Source organism: Dromiciops gliroides, chromosome 3 (genome assembly GCF_019393635.1).
Source record: "Dromiciops gliroides isolate mDroGli1 chromosome 3, mDroGli1.pri, whole genome shotgun sequence".
In the NCBI taxonomy this organism is placed as follows: Eukaryota; Metazoa; Chordata; class Mammalia; order Microbiotheria; family Microbiotheriidae; genus Dromiciops; species Dromiciops gliroides.
This window is the reverse complement of record NC_057863.1, coordinates 394,986,762-395,007,923: the sequence shown is the minus strand read 5'-3', so window position 1 is coordinate 395,007,923 and position 21,162 is coordinate 394,986,762. Positions and strand designations below refer to the sequence as shown.

Below are 21,162 nucleotides of genomic sequence, written 5' to 3'. Positions count from 1 at the left end.
TATTCCTTTGTTTATCTTCTACAGTTCTCAGGAAAGTATTTTATAAATAGTAAATCCTCATTACAAATGTCTTCAGGGAAAGGGTAAATGGGATCAATTAAGTATCCATAGGGAATAGTTTACCTATCTTCCTTACACTTTATCTAGATACATTATTTTGTCAAAGTTTCTCCCAATATATGACTCCTAATATATGGCTCCCAGATTTCAGATATCATGCTGAACAATTGACAGTACACAAGTATTTATTACTTTCCATTATGGGAACTGCATGTATATAAATGTAGCTTAAATGTGCGTTAAATGTGCATTAGTTTCCTCCCTTAAAAATTAATAAAACATAAGCTCCATTAGAAGAAATTTCAATAAAGAATACAAGAAAATGCAAATTTAAATCTTTAATTCATTATACCATTATCCCTTATGTTGCCAAATGTTTTTCCAAGATTGCAGATATTCTTATGATCTTTTCTCTACATGTAATGGGCTCCAGCAAGGAATAAATAATAAAGAATTACTATTCTACATTTGAGTCAAATTAAGATTGAAGGGGAAAGCTAGGTAGCACAGTGGATAGAGCACTGGCCCTGGATTCAGGAGGACCTGAGTTCAAATCCGGTCTTAGACACTTATCACTTACTAGCTGTGTGACCTTGGGCAAGTCACTTAACACCAATTGCCTCAATGAAAAAAATTAAGCTTGAAGCACTTGAGACTTCAGCACTGAAGTAATTGTTGGTCTGAATACCAATTGTGAACTGCTTTTTTCTGAAAGTAGGCAACATGAAGGGAACTAAATCCAAATCAGGATTAACAAGAAATCCCGCTGTCACTGTTGCACTGTGTTGGTATCCATTCAACCCAATAATATTATCACTTACCATTCTTGCAGAGAAGAACAGCCAAGTAGTCCTGAGAGTAAGAGTCGATATACAGCAGAAGACTGGGTATTTGGCCCGTCAAAAAATTAAATGCAATATTCTCCTTAGATGATGGCATTGCATCCACATAAATGGCTGAGGAGGAAAGACTTGTATTCTTGGTTACTGGATAAGGCTCTTGAAAAACATATGTAATAGAAGTAGCAGCTTCAAAAATTGCAGAAACCTCTGGAAGACAAAAGAGGAACATTACGTGTGAAGATAGTCCTTTGTTTTACATAGAATCAATGCTTTATAAATGTTTGTTCCATTACATTAACTATATCAAGGATTACAAACCCTTTAAAATTGGTCACTAAAGTACTGAGAGGTAGTCTGGTGTCATGAAAGGAGATTTGAATTTTTCATCAGAAGACAAGCTAGTTGTGACACATAATCTGTGTGACCATGAACCATCTTTGAATTGCTATGAACTTTACTTTTCTTACCTATAAAATGAAAATAATACTTACATTGTCAAGCTCCCAAATTTAGTGTAAATAAAGAGCTTAATAATCCTTGAGGTACTTTATAAATGTAAATTATTATTCTCTGTCATATGTCATTTTCACAGACTGGGCTGGGAAAATCCAGAAGCATAAGAACTAGATGCGACAATGAGAAATACCTCTTACTGGCAGGACCATAACATTTAAGGACTTGAGGGCCAGATCAGATGGCCAAAGTCTGTCTCCTCTAGCTTTAAGTCTATTATGCAAGAATTCTATGACTAATGCAAATTGGGGAGAAGGGACTTGGAGAATGTTGATATTAAAGAATGTATGTGATACTGACAATTGACTTCCATAGTACATTAACTATGCATAGAATAGTTATGTACGTAATAGAATATGCATGAAATACAAACCATCTGGACTAAATTTTGAAGAAATAGTTCAATAAATGGGGTTGAAGATGCTAATAAAGTAGCTGTACATACTACATAGTTATTTATAAACAATCACTTATATACATGTTCAGAGCTATGCCTAATGTACAGTAAATGAAGGAAATAAGAGCATTTGGACCTTTACTTTGGGAGGTACCACACCTGAAATTCTAGAATGAGATTGTGACAGCTATGGGCTGAGCATGAAAAGGTAATAGCCTTAGAATGTGACCCTTTTCCTCCTCATTTCCCTAAAAAACAAAGAAAAAAAACATAAATAAAACCTCTTATGAGTGAATCTATTCTACATTTTGAATATTGTTACTGAATTCTCTATATCATAGCTACTTTTATATTCATTTTTAGCAGGATTTTGCTTGTAAAAAGAGGTTGGGGAAGGAAAGGGATGTGGGGTTCAGCAGAAAGAGAGCTGTCATTAGAATCAGAGGACTTGTGTTCAGATCCCTCCTATGATGATAAAAATCTGGGTGATACTGGGCAAGTCAAAACCTCCCCAGGCCTCAGCTTTCTCCTATTTAAAATGAAAGGGTTGAACTAAATAGTCACTGAGTTCCTTTAGAGCTCTAAAGATACAGTTTGGTAGTAGAGTGAAAAGAGTGCCTGGCCTAGAGTCAGGAAGACTCATCTTTCTGAGATCAAAGATGACATCAGACACTTAATAGCTGCGTGACCCTACTCAAGTCACTTAACTCTATTTTCCTTATTTTCCTCATATGTAAAATGAGATGGAGTAGAAAATTTAAAAAAATGCAGTGTCTGTGACAAGAACATTCCAAATTGGGGTGATAAGGAGTTGGACAGAACTGAACAAAAGCAAAAGAGCTCTAGAGCTAGGATCATGGAATATTTGCCCAAGGCCACTTAAATACTTGGAGATTACCCTTTATATAATTCTCATTTAAGCCTTATTAATTTCTTATTTTATGCACAAAATACTTATTTCCATACCTCTCTTAAAGTTCTCTATTTGGCCTCTCAATGTGCCTAACAATGATTGTTACCTCATACTGTGGTGGCATATTTTTTCCTTCTTGTAAAACAAAACAAAACAAAACAAACAATATATACATACATACATACATATATATATATATATATATATATATATATATATATATAGTATCTATGGAAAAACCAAAACAAAATAGAATAAAGTTGAATATGTATATTTTTTAGCAAATTAAAGATTATATTTTTACTGAGATTCAGGGAAAGTGATTCACATTTCTCATTTGTGTCACAGTATTAGTACTCCTACTTATGAAGACAAAGCAGGGATGTGTGATAGGTGAAGTTTTTGGTTAATCATCAGCTGGACTCCAAGTTTCCTGAGTGGATTTCCTCAGGGAACTTCTGCCCACCTCCTAGGCTCCCATCTCCTAGTTTACAGATTAATGTTTTTTTTTTTTATTTGATGCTTTTTTTCCCTTTTGTTAAAACCTTATTCTACTTCAGGGCAATCTACTAAGAATAGCACACTAGCTATAGGCATAGATACCACATGGTCATAAATGTTTTCTTTAATCTTTTGTTATACTTAGGTTTGTCAATAACCCAAACATACATACATGTATATGCATTTGTATATGCATATGTGTATGTATGTATGCATGTATATGTATATTTAGCCTGAGGAGAAAGACAAGAGTGATAGTTGTATTTTCCAATTTTATATTTTCTGGGCATTTTTGTTGTATCGTTTTGTTTTAGTAATCTACAACTGACTAGTCTATCTCATACTGGATTCTTCTTTGTTTTTTATAAGGGAATCTTATTAATTCCTTGAATTACATACGCCAAGAGCTTGAGACCTCCTGATGAAGAAGACTGTTTAATGAGCACTCAAATTCCCAATAGTAGACTAAATAATAAAAGAGATAGAAAAAATAAATCATATGGGCTGGTAAAGGCCTAATACTAGCTGCAAGACTGTTATAATCAATGTCTGCATTACTACAGGATGAAATAATTTTCATTGGCAAAAGTACTTTGAACATTTACTAAACTTAGAGATAAAAAGAGGCAGAAAAATAGGCCCTGTCTTCTAATAGTTTATAGTATAGTTAAGGAGAAAGGATGTACATAAAATAGAAAAATAATTTTAAAAACTATATGTCATGGGTAGCCCTCAGAAAACATTTCATAGTAATACTGAGAAAGGAGATGAGTGAAGCCTGAAGCAGTTAGGAAAGGTCACAAAAAAGTGATATAGGGGCAGGTAGGTGGTGCAGTAGATAAAACACCAGCCCTGGATTCAGGAAGACCTGAGTTCAAATCTGGCCCCAGACACTTGATGCTTACTAGCTGTGTGACCCTGGGCACATCACTTAATACTTATCACTTAACCCTCATTGCCCAGAAAAAAAAAGGGATATAATTTGGGCTGGACCATGAAGTGGTACTTAGGTAATTGGAAATTAGAGAAGGGAGATCATGTCTGCCCATAGGTTATGGCTTAAACAAATGCTAAGCATTCATTTCATTTTGACAATGGTCAAGCAATACTTGTAAATCAGTTAAGTTAAAAGACTTGTATAATGACAACAGTCTGACAATCAGATGCAAGTATTCCATGTGAAAAAAAAAATACAAAAAGAAACAAAATTATAATCTGGTAATCATGAGGACAATTGACATTTTCTCTGGCCCCAGAACAGCCCTTATCATGACTGTCAGAGACCAAAGGGCTGGATGGATCCTTCCCACATAAATCTGTCCTCAGAGGAAATATTTAACTTCATATGCTACTAGAAAGGTTTAGGGACATAAAATAATGGAACTACTGGAATATCCTGAAAAAAAAAATGTTACAGATATTATGTAAAAAGAGCCTTATAGGGGCAGCTAGGTGGCGCAGTGGATAGAGCACTGGCCCTGGAGTCAGGAGTACCTGAGTTCAAATCCGGCCTCAGACACTTAACACTTACCAGCTGTGTGACCCTGGGCAAGTCACTTAACCCCAATTGCCTCACTAAAAAAAAAAAAAAAAAAAAAAAAAAAGAGCCTTATATCTGAATGGATCACTATACTATTTGGCAAAATTGGATACAAACTCAATTATTTTTTTGAATCTTGTTGAGTCAAACAGTTTTCCAATTCACTGGAAAATAATATTGAAGATCACCTTTGGTTACAATAATGTTCACTCATAATAGCTGAGGACTTCACAATTTGTCTTATCAAAACCATATGCTCTAGAGGTATCAGAAATTAAAGGGAAGGCTTTCTTAATCTAGTGTCTGTGAATTTTTAATTAGATAGAGATATACAGATATAGACACATATTGATAACTATATTTCAATATAATTAGTTTCTTTTATAATCATATATATTTTAATTTTTGTATTGAAAATATATTCTAAGAAGGGAACAAGAGGAAAAAGTCAGAAATGACATGTGTTAAAAACAAACAAAACAATGTTAAGGACCTCTGACATATGGATTATGATATCTTAAAAAGGAAACTAAAGCTCCATAAGCTATAGGTCATATATTTACAGTCTTTATTCAATTTAAGATTAAAATTTTACAACAGAAAAGAAGACAATGGTAAGTCAGCAGCTAAGTCTGACAGAACACAATGTATATTAGAAGATGGTGAAGTCAAGATTATTATCTAGGATAGCAGAATGATAGACCCTAGAATTAGGGATGGAAGATTTTTTTCAGGATTGGGAAGAAGATGGAGATTTGCCTTGCTTTAAAGTGAGAATGGAAATTTCAGTAGTGAGGCAGAGAAAATTGTCCAAATACAACATTATACCTGTATATGTCAAGGTTTATCAGGTACATAGAATATCAGTAGGATTCAGTAATATATTTATTCATAAGAGAAAATAGTTGAAAAAGGAAAGAATGACATAAGGTTTCAGGCTTTTATATTCTAATACATAGATTAGTATTAAAAAGTAAATAATGATTTAATGTATAATTATTTCTTATGTATTGCCAATACCAGGTACAACAAAAATCATGAATAAAATACAGCAATGAAGGCTATTTCTCATTCAAAAGAAGTAAATCTAGGATGGTGCAGGAAAGACATTAAACATACACCGCTCCTGACACAATAACACCAAAAACATAAATAAAAGAAACCCTGGAGCAGCAAAAGTCACAAAAAGACAGGCTGAGATTATTTTCCAGCCAAAGACAGATTAAAGGGGGCTGTGCTGGGCTGTGAACAGAGTCCAAACCCACAATAGTGCTGACACAGATCCCAGGCATGCTGCACCAGAGGAATTTACCCCCAGCCTCTGGATCAGCTGCAGCACCAGCATCTTCTGGAACTAAGCTTACAGTCAGGGGAGAGGGCTGAAGAGTTGGCCAGGTTGAGGGGGTTAAAAATACAGGGGTGTTTGTGGGACTTAAGGAGGAATTCAGCTGTCCCACCCCAGCAGGGAACCAGGAATAAATCCTGAGCGATGGGAGGCCCTGGTGGGGGAGGGGTGCAGGCTTCTCAGAGCTAAGAACCACAGCACAGAAAGCTTTGCTGGTTGGTAAATTAGTAAGTTACCCAAAAGGTAAACCTCCAGGAATATTACAGCCAAATCCCAGAACTCCCAGGTCACGGAGAAAATATTTCAGGCTGCTAGAAAAAAGGAATTCATATGCTCTGGAGCTACAATATGGATAAAACAAGATTTAGCAGCATCTATAGTAAAGGACCAGAGTGCTTGGAATATGATATTCCAGAGGGCAAAAGAACTGGGTCTACAGCCAAGAATCACATACCCAGCAAAACTTGTATAATTTTTCAGGGAAAAAATGGGACTTCATTGAAAAAGAGGACTTTTTGTGATGAAAAGACCTGAACTGAATAGAAAATTTGACTTTCAAATAAAATACCCTGGAGAAGCATAAAAAGGGAAACAGGAAAAAGAAATCATGAGGAATGTTAAAAGATTAAACTGTTTACATTCCTACATGGGAAGATAATACTTTGAACTCATAAGAACTTTCTCAGTAGCTAAAAGGAACACATGTAGACAGAGGACACAGGTCTGAACTGAATATGAAGGGATGATATCTGTAAAGCATCTGGAACTAAAAATCTTACAAAAACAAATGCTGAAAACTATCTTTATATGTAACTGGAAAATAATAAAATACTTTCATGATTTTAAAAAAGAACCACTTTCTAGACATATAATTATGTGATAACAGGAGGGTGGCCAATTAAAAGGCAGTCTTTAGAGGATGAATAGATATTTCATTGTCTGATTCCAATACAAATTGTTGCCTAAAATATAGCCTTAAGAGGTCTCACTAGTAAAAATCACTGTACTGCAATGTAAGACTGATTAGTTAATAAGGGAAGTCATCATCTCTTGATAGCATAAAATCTACATTTTGCAGTTGGAAGGGACTTTAGAGTCAAAGTTGCTCATTTTACAAATGAAGAAGACCCAGAGAAGTAAAAACAAAAAGAACAAGCAAACAAAAAACCGAGGATTAAAGGAATAAAAAGTATATGAAGCAATATTTAAACTTGAATCTTGCTGACTTCAAATCAAGAACTCTACTACATTATTTCTATGTCATACAGGATGTGCTTTTTGCCTTTTAAGTTATTTTACTTATTTAATTTCCTAATTATTGTGGGAGGTACAGAGTTAGATTATAGGAATGATTTTGACATAATGTATATTTTAGTAATGTACTTGGTGATCTTGAGCAATATCTTTATAGTTGAAATAGAAAATAATAGTACAATTAGATGGTGTACAACTTACTGAGGAACTATTTTCAAATAATGTTAGTTAATCACTTGATTTCAACACAGAGGTAGATCTCTGGTGGTATGTTGCAAAGCTTTGTTCTTAACTTGATTCAATTTAACATTCATATAAATGACTGAGGGCATATATGGCAGCTTATAAAATTTTCAGATGCCATAACTGGTAGGGATAGCTAATATAATAGATGAAAGAAAATTTCCTCTAAATATTAATAAGGTAGAATCATGGACCAGAGTGAATAATATGGAATTTAATAGGGATAAATATACAATTTTACACTTAGGTGAGATATAAAACAACCAAATCTCTATAAAAGTATAGGATAGAGGACGGCTATTCAGGTAAAGTACCTGGAGTAGAGAAGGAGATGTTTGAATCCTTAGAGCATCAAAGGCTATATGATATTTAAAAAATGGAAAAAAGGGGGGGGGTGAGTGATGGATGTGTTGGGATGAGGAGCCCAGCTTCTAGAAGTATCTGATGCTGTGCCTAAAGGGGCTGAGTTCTCTACTTTATAGAGGTATGATCCTAGGAATGTACCTTCATTGCTTAATCTCTGTTACAAAGAAATGTTTTCATATATATTTAACAGAACAACATGGGAGTTAGGACAGAAAACATTTGTAGAACTATGTTCAGTTCAGGGAGACACATTTTAAGGAGGTCATTGTGAAGCTGGAATATATAAACATAGAAGTATATTTTGCCTTAATATAAGGAAGAATGCTGTAATAATTAAATTTGCCTGAAAATAGGAAGTGCTGTTATGTTAGATAGGGGATTTTCTGATGGGGCTTATAAGTGGAGGCTGAATGACCACTTCTGAATATAGTAATGGGGGTTTATGAATCTTGTAGTAGATTTGGAGTAGCTGGGTTTAAGATTATATATTTCTAGGTAGGCTATTTTCCTATCCCATTGATTAAAAGTTCAATTCCTGAATGAATCAATTACTGAACGGCAGGATACTATTTGTGAGTGATGAAACATCAAGAAAGGGTGAATGATGAGGTATTATGAAAATTACTCAGCACACATACATTTATTTAACTTAAAAAAAGAGAAAGGGGAAGAAATGTAGAGTAGAAAGGATATACCAACATGTGCTTGTGAAAGATATGATTTCACAGAGAGAAAAGAATTAATAGTTTTCTGGAAGAAAGGAACCAAAGAAAAATTAAGCAAAATTTAGAAGAATAAGATCTATGAGATGGTTGAACAACATAGCTAGAGAAATGCAGAAAGATCTCCAGTACTATTTATTTGGGCAAAGGAACTGAGCATTTATCATTTGAAATGCTGCTAGTATATGTCTTGCATGGCAGACTTTAGTAGAGCATTTCTTTAATCTATGAAACTTCCATGAAACCAGAGTATTCTATGAACAGAATCTGTATTTTTCAGGGACAGTAATTCACAGGCAAGTTCCAGTAGAAAGATATTCATGTTTGTACTCTCATGGCTCAGATTATAAATCTGTAGGGACAGACCTGACTTTTTTCAAATTTCCATGCCATAGCTGACACATTGTTTTGTTTAGTTTTGTTTACATTTCTGCAATATACCTAAAGAGCACAACATACTTTCAAAAATTATCATACCACACAAAGTCAAATCATATGAGGAGGAGGTAATGAGTTAGAAATCACTTTGAGTTAATGCAAAGCCTAAAATATAGCATATGGACTGAAATGGTTATTTCATTGATAATTGCAAACTCCATGATGAGAAAATTTCCTCTGTCAATAGCAGACCTTCATTTCCTCTACAACTCAGTATCTTAGAAAGTTGCCTAAAACAGAGTTGTCAAACACACAGCCATGTAGTCTGCAGCAATCTTTGGAGAGACAGAACCAGAATAAAATGTAATTTGGGAATATTTAACAGAATAAAAATAACAGATTGTAATTTTAATTTAAATTTAATATGTAGCTTTGGAAATTGATATGTGGACTCTGCTGGGATCCTTGCATACAGTTTAGTTCCTATCATTTCTGTGACACCATTGGGCTAGATTACTGAAAAGTTAAGAAATTTACTGAGGGGCAGCTAGGCGGTGCAGTGGAATAGAGCACCGGCCCTGGATTCAGGAGGACCTGAGTTCAAATCCAACTTCAGACACTTAACAATTACTATCTGTGTGACCCTAGCAAAGTCACTTAAACCCAAATGCCTCACCAAAAAAAAAAAAAAGGAATAAGAAAAGAAATTTACTGAGAGTCACAGAGTTTGTATGTATCAGAGACGAGACTTTAGCCCAATCTCTTCAGGCTGCTTCTAAGCTGTGGAGCAATTTATAAAGGATTGTCAAATAAAATCTGGTTTGTTACTTTCAAATTCTAAGAGTTGCAGGATGTAAGTTAATAAAGTTTGTTTAGTAGAGAACCTTTGGGATTCTTTGTTGGATAGACATAATTAACATATGAAATGTTTGATTATTAATGGCACTTTAAAGTGACTAAAATAGTTGTATTTTATGTCACTTAATCAATACTTTTGAATTCTGGTTTATCCTTTATCCATAAAGCTCCTTTTTAAAAAAATCAATGCAACTATCTTTTTTTTTTTTTGTGGGACAATGAGGGTTAAGTGACTTGCCCAGTGCCACACAGGTAGTATCAGGTGTCTGAGGACAAATTTGAACTCAGGTCCTCCTGAATCCTGGGCTGGTGCTTTATCCACTGTGCCACCTAACTGCCCCAATCAATGCAACTATCTTAAAGATAATACAAAGATAACCTATAAGCCCACGTTTGTGCAACAAGTTATGAGAAATCCTGAATTCATATGGCCTGACTAATCTTAGATTTCTATACTATTCACCCCTCCAATATCATCATCATTATTTAGTATATTGAAAAAAACATCAGACCTCACAGTAGACTTCTCTTCTTGGTTCAACTGTGTGGCTTTGGTAAATTCCTTAATTATAAAATGCCAAATTTGGGCTAATAGTTATGCAATGACCCATCTAGCTCTAAAACAAAACAAAATAAACAAACAAAAAAAAAACACCCTATGACTCCCTATGATCAACATCACATTTTTATATTTAAGGCCATAGAGATTAATGGTAAACAAACAAACAAACAAACAAACACAACTTTGAAAACAATGGAAATGGAATGAGGGGCTAGTTTTCGGTAGACTCAATTTTGTTGTCTTGCAAGTCATATTCTCTGTTTAATAAGTGAGTGTTAATAGCAGGCTGTAAAATGAGATGCTCTGGGTCACTCAGAAATTTTTTAAAAACACACTTAGAAATAGTAGTAACCATAATGCTTTTTATTACTTACATGTTTATTCATCTCATCTTCTAATATTTATCCTGACAACAATTATGTGAAACAACGAGGTGCTCACATCCTGTATTTGATTAGCCAGTTCCTCATAGAATGCCTTCTACCTAAGTTAAGCTAGTTCAATTAATTTCTCATTATGTGTCAAATGAGTAATTTGAGGCATAGGGACATTAAGTGGTTTGCTTATAGGCACACAATTAGTTTGGTGGGAGTACAGCTTTTGTGTATAGATTCGAGTCCAATGGGTCCTCTTTTGCTGCATGCTGACTCCCTATTAACTGTAAGACTGCTGCCTACCTTTTTTACAAAAAGGTCCTTCATATGGTGAGTTGGTGCAGTCACAAAGGTAGCCATTATACTTCTCTACACACTTCCCTCCATTGTGACAAAGGTTGCCATAACTGCTGCAGTGTCCAGGGCATCCAGGCTTGACTCCAGGTGTAACTTTGGCTTTTTCTTCAAGATCAAGTTTCTGTCCATTTAATTGTAAAGAACGAATACATCCTAGGAATCCTTTCTGTCTTGATGTTGTGCCACCTGAGAGAAAGAAAGAGAGGGAGATTTTGGTGGAGAAATCAAATTGAGTTTCTGTGATGAGTTTTTATAAAAAGTACAGGCTTATCATTAACAATAAAGAATCAGATAGATACCAATCAAAGACACTCTGAGAGGAATTGTGTAGGGAACTAGGTTCACCATGGTTTTACTCTTCTAGCCTATTTCAGTTACTTCAAGAAATTATTTTTATGCTTTGAGCACAGCTTCTGGCTGTAAGGCCATGCTGTTCCCCACAATTCATAGACACAGACCTTCTGACTCAGAAATACTGGTCCCCCATTTAGTCATGCATGTCCTTTTGCTCCTCCCATATTTTGTTTTCACTGTCACTTCTTGTATTTGTTCATTTATTTCTTCTTAATATGTCTTCTCAATCTATTTAAATCTTAAGCCTCTGAAATCCCCTATATTGGTTGCCTGACTTGCCTAGCTCAGGGGACTTCCCTTTCATGACCTATTACTAAATCTGAAGTCAGATGGACAAATTTTATGGAGTTATTTGTAAAACCTATGTTTGGGTACTCAGAGAAATAGTAAATAACTAGAAGGATCCCTTACTGTCCTTGAGTCTCTTAAACTTTAGATCTCGCATTTTGACTGGGAAATCATAAGTTAACATACATGAGAAAATCTGTGAGTTATAAAAGATGTAATCATCTTTATGTAATCATGGTAGAAGATTAGGGATAAGAATTTGTCTTGTGATTTCACTGGTAAAGGACAGTGGTTATTAAAGAATGGTCCTTAAACATGTGTGGGTCCCTAAATCCTTTCAGGTTGACTTCAAGTTTATTCATTTATTATCTATCTATTTATTCCTTCATTCATCATCTTATTTATTCATTCATTTACTTATATATATTTACTTGTTTATTTATTTACTTGTTCATTTGTCTATCCATTTATTTATTTTTAGTCTGTTTGTTTATTTATGTTTGTAGGTGATGAGGGGTTAAGATCACACAGCTAGTAAGTGTCAAGAGTCTGGGGCTGACTTCAAGTTTAATACTATGTCATAATAATACTAAGGAATCTTAATTTCAAATATAGTATTGGTATATACAACTCATATAGACATGTATACTTTGGGCATGGTCCCCAATAATTTGGTTTTTGGGGGTATATGAGGGTTAAGTGACTTGCCCAGGGTCACACAGCTAGTAAGTGTCAAGTGTCTGAAGCCAGATTTGAACTCAGGTCCTCCTGAATCTAGGGCTGGTGCTTTATCCACTGTGCCATCTAGCTGCCCCCTCAATAATTTTTAAGAGTGAAAGGGTTTTTCTGTTTGTTTGTTTTGTTTTGTTTAAGGAAAATGACTTATATGAACAAAAATATTTAAAGTAGTTCTTTTTTTTTTGTGGTGGCAAAGAATTTGACACTGAAATGAAGTTCATCAATTAGAGAATGGATGTTCAAGTTTAATATACATTGATTATGGAATACTATTATCTTAGAAGAAATGATGAGCAGGATGGCTGCAAAAATACTTGGGAAGACATATGAACTGATACAAAATGAAGTGAGCATAACCAGAAGAAAATTGTACATAGTACTAGCAACATTGCAATGATTAGCAACTGTGGAAGATAGTTACTCTGATCAGTAAAATGATCTGTGGTAATTCCAAAGGACTGATGATGAAAAATGCTTTCCACCTCCATCAAGAAAACTGGCAAACTCTGAAACCAGATTTAAACATGTTTTGAACTTTATTTTTCTTTCTTTTGTGGGGAGAACATGGTTACATGGAAATCTATTTTAATGACCACACATTTAAGAGTAATCATATTACTTGACTTCTCAGTAAGACAGGGAGGAGCTAAAGGAAAGAAGAGAGCTTAAATAAATGAATGTAAAAATAAACATAAAAAATAAAATTAAAAAGAATAAAAACGGATCTTGAGACCAAAATTTCAAGTTCTCTTGGTATTGAGAATTGCCTAGTAAAGAAATGTCCTCTAATGATGTAGGTCAGCAGCTTCTCTGAAATTTATAATCTTATAGCATTGACTAGAGAACTGGTAAGATGTGACTTCCCCAATTTTAACATCTAGTATGTGTCAGAGATAACATATCAACCTGATCTTCTGGACTTCAAGGCCCGGTCTCAATCCACTATTCCATTTTGACTCTCATTACAAGAAAATTATAGAGAGAGAAGGTTGAGAAGTATGGGGGAGAGTTATAGACTGGACTGACTTTAGACTGGTCTGAGAAGTTATCAGTTTATTGTTAGTGTCCCTGGATACTCTCTGCATAATTTTCCATTCTTAGTAGTACTTCCTTTTGTCTTTTATCTCTCAAATCTTATCTGCTTCAGGAATTCAATAGCTTCATGATTTCATATCCTATATACAATTTGAGAACATAATTTGTCTGATTGACATGGCTTAAATATGACCCTTATTTGGTTCAAATTTTAATTTAAAAATCATGTATTGGAACAAAAAAATGAATTTCTAAGTGAAGAATTACAAGCACCATCAAGGGAGCTGGTGGAAAGGAGGTATTTTAGGGCCTTACTTCTTAAACTATGGGTCTTCTAAATGCATTTGGGGGGTTGCAAAAATTTTGGCAAAAGTAAAGTGTTATATATTCCTTTATATACCTATATAACTGGGGTCATGTTAAAATTTGGGGGGCACAAAAGGATCATGAGTGAAAAAATTTTGAGAAGTTCTGCTTTAGGGCACATAGACCTTCCTCAGTATTCCTGAGAATATCTACAATGAAAGTCACAGCTATATAGTCATTGCAGCAGTGGTGATCAATAGAAGTCAAAAGTAAGAAAAAGTGTGACAAAGAATAAAGGTTCTAAAGAAAAGACCAGAGGTGTATGTGTGAATAGAAAGAAGAGCATGCATGTGAAAGATAATGTCAAGATAGAGATATTTTTTTTAAAAAAAGAGTTGGCAACTGATTGTATATATGGGCAAGATAAAAGTAAGGAGGTGATGACACAAGTTTTGAAAGTGAGTGACTGAAAGTATGATGGCGAACCTCTCAATAATAGAGAACTCTATAAGAGGGATGAGTTTGAAGGAAAGAAAGTGTAATAAGTTATATGATGAAGACAATAACTTTATCCTGTGCTAATCAAAATAAAAAGGAGAAGGTGAAGTTCTTACTCATTTGTTATTTCCTCACAGCATAGATCACAAATGCTGATGGATACCTATTGTAGACAGGAAGTGACCTGGGAAACAGAGGATGGATATCCTAGGGTTAGAGAATTTTCTGAAGAGCTCCTCTCCAGCAGCTGTTGTAGGTACCAAAGTAGTAATTAAGTTACACCTTCATTGAAATGATGATTACAATAACAGATGGGCAAGATTGGGAATTTGCACATATCCCTTAGGGCCAAGTCCCAATCATGGTGACTACCATTATAGAACATAATGCTATGGAGGTTCTTTGATAAAACACCCCAGCAAGAATTACCCAATGACCCCTGCTATAACATCACAATTACTCATCAGTATATCTAAAACAAAAACAAAACAAAATAAAACAAAAATTAGTTTATAGACAATTTCCTCACAAAGCCACATAACCTGTGGAATTAGGCAGTATATAATATTATCATTCTCATTTTTGCAGATGAGGAAATCAAGGCTGAGTGTTAATGTGACTGGTTCACTTTCACACAATAAAGGTTATCCTTCAATTCTAGTGTTCTTTTAACTATATATATTTCTGCCTATTTATAATTTTAATATATAACTGACCCATCCATGTCCAAGGAATAGAAGTAGGGGTGTCTAGCAATACTAAACTTCATTCAATATTTGGCAGTGCTTTAAAAGACTCTATTGTAGCTTTTGACTAAGTGGAGCTTCCACAGGGCACAGTGTCAAACCTAAGCTATATTCTCCTGTCTATCTTAATATTTGGAGAGAGAAATTTTTAGCCACAACAAATCAATGCTAAACCTAAGCAGAGCATACTGTGGGGTTTATTGTTTCATTCCTGATGTGTTTGGGCAGGGGGGTAGCGGATTGGAATCAATGACATCTTTTCTCCTCACCCCTAAAAAAACGTATGCCCTTGTCTGCATGACAGCTATTTTAATATTTTTAAATTCTCCCTACTTTGAATGCAGATAACCTTTTGTGTATGTCATTAGTGGCTGAATCACTCGCAGAGATGGAGAAGGAAAGATATATTGCAAATCAACTTGCATGTGACTTGGTTGAAGCTTTTATAAATGGGGAGGAAGGTCAGTGGGGTAGTCTCTCTGACAGAAATACATTTTCTGTGGTCTGAGGCAGACTAAGCAGTGGTGGAAAGCATCCAAAATAAGTACATCATTTCAATGACCTAGATGCTGATAAAATAGTTTTCAAAGTTAGTGGCACCATAAACTGAATGATACAGTTTTCCAGTAATTGTTTTTTATCCTTTTTTAATAGCAAAACTTATATTTTCTCCTATTTGTTTGGTAATGTGAAAATTAGGGTTGGAATCTCACATTGTAAATGCCTCCTAGGTCAAAATGATGGCCTAAAATAATAACCTGGGCCTTGGTAATGGTACAGTAAGATGGTTTTTACAATGATACAGCTTTTCACTGTGATGTCACCTGAATTTGGTTGGAGAAATAGTTCCTAAGATATCCAGTTTAATTCTACATACATTCATATGTGTATATGTATACACACATGTATGTTGAATCAAATTGCATATATATAATGTAAATTTCATTTAATATATAGTCTATGTCTTATCTACCTTTGTATATGAAAGATATAGGTATGTGTACATGTCATAGACTAAGGTAGATGAGACATGGTATATATACACACACACACATAGAATACACGTGTGTATGTATGTGGAGAGCAAGAACTTTAGTAATAAGGAAACACTTTGAACTAAAAGGAAGAAAGACAAATAGCTTATGGGAGGAAATGTTGCCTAAGCTACTATTTAAAAGAAGAGAAAGATTTCAATAGTTAAAAATACAGGATGTACAGTTGGGGCTTCAAAGATTATCTTCCTGAATGCACAAGGGAAGAAGAAGAGAAGAAAAATAGGCGAATAGTTATGTTTGGCTGGAAAACAAAGAGGATGAAGGGGGAAAAAAGCTTAAAAAAATTCAGAGATCAAGTCTTTTTTTTGCCCTCAGGACCTAAGAAATCAACTTTAATTATTTATATAATTAACAATTTTTTTTGATGAAGATAGTGGCAATGGTGTTGAGTGTCAACTATATCCTTAAGGTCAAATTAGTTCCTAAGAGTTTTTTAAGTAGACATTATACTGAAGCTTTAAAAAACAATAATCAGGTTCCCTTCTTTCAAGAAACTTATGGTCCAGGCAAATGTGAAAATATATATGAAATAACAATGGACACAATTTTTAAAATAATTGAGTCAATGGGGGCAACTAAGTGGCACAGTGGATAAAGCACTGGCCCTGGATTCAGGAGAACCTGAGTTCAAACCTGGCCTCAGACACTTGACACTTACTAGTTTTGTGACCCTGGGCAAGTCACTTAACCCTCATTGCCCCGGGAGGGAAAAAGAAAAAAAAAGCGATATTAGCAAAAAAAATAATAATTGAGTCAAATGATCTGCTAAAGAAAACAAATGTAATAACAGTTCAGAAGGAGTTCAATAGAGGTAGGTAAAATTATGAAAACCTTTAAGCAGGAAATAAGGAAGTAAGAAGTGACAGGGATACAGAGGTAAGCAGGACAAATGAAAAGGTAATTAATTAGTTTATCAGATTTGCTAATAATTATCTTTGTGACTGTGAGAAACTTACTGTAACTCTCAGCTTTATTTCCTCATGTTAAAGGGGCAACATTTGGTATACATACACATTAAGATTTGAACCTTTCTTATAATTGTGTGACTCTAGCTGAGGTTAAAAATATATATGAATAAAAGTGAAAGTATTTCCTTTTACTTTTTTCCTAAAATTATTTCTATCTGCTTTGAAGAGGTTTCTTTATTTCTAGAATACCATTATTTAATGAACATATTCACATATTCAAGTATAGCTTATTTGTAACTGTTGATTTTAAAGAATTAAAGCAATTGTTTTCTCACATTTTATTTTTCTACTTTGAATCATCATTTTAAAGAAAATTCTTTTATAGAAACCCTGTCTTCTATCTATCTATCCAATGTGTGTGTGTGTGTGTCCTTTTATAAACTTTCTCTTAAGCCAGAAGAAATGCACAATCCTTCAATCATTAGACTCTTAAAACTAAATCTAGTTTTTAAGGTCCTTAAAGGCAAGAGCTGTGGATATATTTTATAAAGTCACCTTTATTTAATAAATGTAGCCCTAGAAAGTTGTACATAAATTGATTTTCCTGTAAGTTAAATAATACTATATATGCACTAGGGGAACAATAATTTAAAAGGAATCATTCATGTATTTATTCAATATATATTTATTAAATATCTACTTTGTATAAAGCACTGTGAAGTCTGTAATAATATAAACATATGTGTATATAAATGTATGTATATAAACATATATGTATATACACATAAATGTGCATGTATGGGTTATATACACCCATACAAACACATATATTGCATGTGTATATACACAAACCCACATCCAAACAGGAAAGGCTCATTCTCTAAAGTAGGCAATCACCCGTAATTTTTTTTATAAATAGAATTCTTTTATTATCTTTACAAGAAAACATACTTACAATTTATTTTCTGCCCTTTTTCAGCTCAAGTTTATCTAAAGAACTTTTTATATGCTTTATGAAAGTCAGTAAAATTGCCAATGATTAGACCATAGAGACACACATAAGATGGTGTAAGAGAAAGTATATATGCACTACAGACCATTAAAATTAGATAGGTTCCACCATTTCCTATCATTGTTATGACAGGATTGTTGCAGATCTTTTCTAAGTTTATTTCCTCATCTGTCAAGCAGGTATAATCCTTATTTTATGTACTTTAGGAGATTATTTTTAGTAAAGTGCTTTGTTAAATGTAAAACACTATAAATCTAAAACTATACAGAGGAAGTTCTAAAGAAAATATGATGATAATGATTTCTTAACTACCTTAGTTATGATTTGATATCTTTCACAATAGGACTATGGTCATGGTGAGCTCTTATAAGGAATTTTTCCCCTGGCGCAAGTTTTGCAAATCTTGACACATGAACTAAGCATGAGAGATATACTCTTTTCGGGGTGGAAAAGGTGATGCCATCATATGGTAGTACATAAATTTCCCAAGGTCCTGACACTCCTAATGGATGCAAGGCCTACCACTCTTTCAGAATAATTGAGCTATTCATTTGCTTCCTAGGTTTTTTCCCCCTGGTAACTAGGTGCTAGAGAGACACTATGGTATATCCAGAGCTAGCCTTGCAGCGAAGAAGACACTGGTTCAAGTCCTGCCTTTTATACTGTGTAGTCAACCTTGTGGGATCTTTAACCAAATCATTCTTAAATTTCAGTGGCATAGACAGTTTTCCTGTACTCTTTCTCCTCAGTGACAAGATGTGCCTTGAGGTAGACAAAATGTTATTACTGATGAAATAGACTCTTGGAGAAGAAACAAGATTACAGAGCCAGGTTCAGGTCTCCCTCTCCTTCCCTGGGCTATCTCAGAGTTTGAGTCTCATCTTCCAGGGACCCTGATGCAGGAATTTTTATTATTTATTTATTTTTATTACAGGGCAATGAGGGTTAAGTGACTTGCACTGGGTCACACAGCTAGTAAGTGTCAAGTGTCTGAGTCCAGATTTGAACTCAGGTTTTCCTGAATCCAGGGCCGGTGCTTTTTCCACTGCACCACCTAGCTGCCCCCTGACTCAGGAATATTAAGAGTCAAACAACTCCTCTAGTAAAAGTCTGTTTGCTCCTCAATTTTCACCAAATTTTCTGCCACTGTCTTTTTCCTTATATAAATACAATTGCTTTTCAATCAATCCTTTAAATCTCCTAGTTTGTGATTAATGTCCAACCTTTAGTTAATTTCCCATTCTTAGGCAGAATTTGAGCCACCTGCCCTCCTTCCATTTTCTTGCCACAAATTTAAACCAGAGGATGAACTCCAAGGAATTTTTAGACTCCAAAGAAGAACTAAAAGAATGTCTATGATGTGGAGCATTGAATATATTCTCAAATTTTTTCTATGTACTGATAAATTTTGTTGATTAGGCTTTTAACTGTACTTGTCAATTTTTTGGTTATATACGAAAGCTCTCAGTGAGTAGATAGAGGAGGAATGGGAAAGGATTTAAACGATGTTAAAAATAAAATATATCAGTTTTTTTGAAAACAAGATGAGGAATTGTTTGAATGACTAACATGTTTATTAAGTGCTTATATGCAAAATAATGTGATAAGTATCATGGATAAAATAGAAAGTAAGACAGTCCCAGGTCTTAAGAGGTTCAGATGCTTTTGGAGATGGCAAAATATGGAAGAATTGATTGAAAGTCGGATAAAAAGTTTCCATGGTTTTTAGGGTACAGTGATAAAACAAATATTAGTGGACTCATAATTTTCATTATTTTTTAAAATCTCAAATTATGAGATAATGTCAAGGACTATGGTGACAAGAATTTTCTTGTCTTGGTCTTCTGTATCTGTGACTTCAGTATGTGCAGGAACATTTGTTAGGTTGCATCTCCAGAAAATTTGCTTCTCAGGATGATGTATGAAGTCACTGAATTTTAAGCATTTCTATTCCTGAGGCTCTTGGATTAATGGTTTGGGGATATGTCCAGTAGTGTTTGAGGCAAAATAGTGGCCAAGGTGGTGGTTTGCTTTGACTGTCACAGACTGACTCCACTCCCTCAGAATGTCTTGATACTTTAGCTAGGTTGGCTTTCCTGTCCAATATGTTGCAATTGTTTGACAACTGGCAGAAAACACTGGCCTCTTCTCTATGGGATTTGCTTTCTAGATGATGGCTGTGAGGGGTGAGTTGAAAGTATGACCAGGAGTGTGGGAGATGCTACCACTCCATGTGTTCCTTTTTTTTGGGGGGGTAGGGGGGCAATGAGGGTTAAGTGACTTGCCCAGGGTCACACAGCTAGTAAGTGGCAAGTGTTTGAGGCCAGATTAGAATTCAGGTCCTCCTGAATCCAGAGCTGGTGCTTTATCTACTGTGTTCTTGTACTTACTGCACTTTGCCAAGCGATGAAAGTTCAGCACAAATGAATGATAAATATTGAAAAAGCACTTAAATTATGGCATACTCAAAACATATGTCCTATTGATAGAAGGTTGGTAGGGCCATCTTTGGTGAGAAATATTAGACATGTACTGTGTAGTTATTCCAATTCTTTTGACTACATATGTGTATATAGACACACATGCACACACAAATGTGTGTGTACACTGTCATTTGGTACTTTTATTTTTATTCAGTGAAAAGACATAAAATACCCTATATGCCACTATGCATAGTTTTTTACCTAAGAATCTTTAGCTAACAATGAGAGTTTCCTTATTAATTTCGCTGATTTTGGTTTTTCCTTTTGTACATTCAATTACAGTGTGGTCTGGACCAGGTTTACTTTCCCCTATTACATAAATTATCTCAGTTTTATGCCACGATTTCTTTCACTTATCATAAATTGTGGATCATCCCCATCATGTGTCCAGGATTAAAACACATTTCTGGAAAATGCTTAGTTATTAAAGATATATTCTTTCCTACCACCTACTGCTATTTGGTGACTTTTCTTTTGTAATAGGAAAACTAATATATTATACTTCCACAATATT

At 34.5% G+C, this 21,162-nt stretch overlaps 1 protein-coding gene across 1 annotated transcript in view; it reads right to left on the bottom strand.

Moving 5' to 3' along the window:
* The window catches only part of CNTNAP5 (contactin associated protein family member 5), a 974,910-nt gene that overhangs the window by 138,993 nt on the left and 814,755 nt on the right, over window positions 1–21,162 (bottom strand). The window contains 2 exon segments of the mRNA XM_043992699.1: window positions 882–1,109; window positions 11,172–11,411. Coding sequence (XP_043848634.1) covers window positions 882–1,109; window positions 11,172–11,411 — 468 coding nt within the window.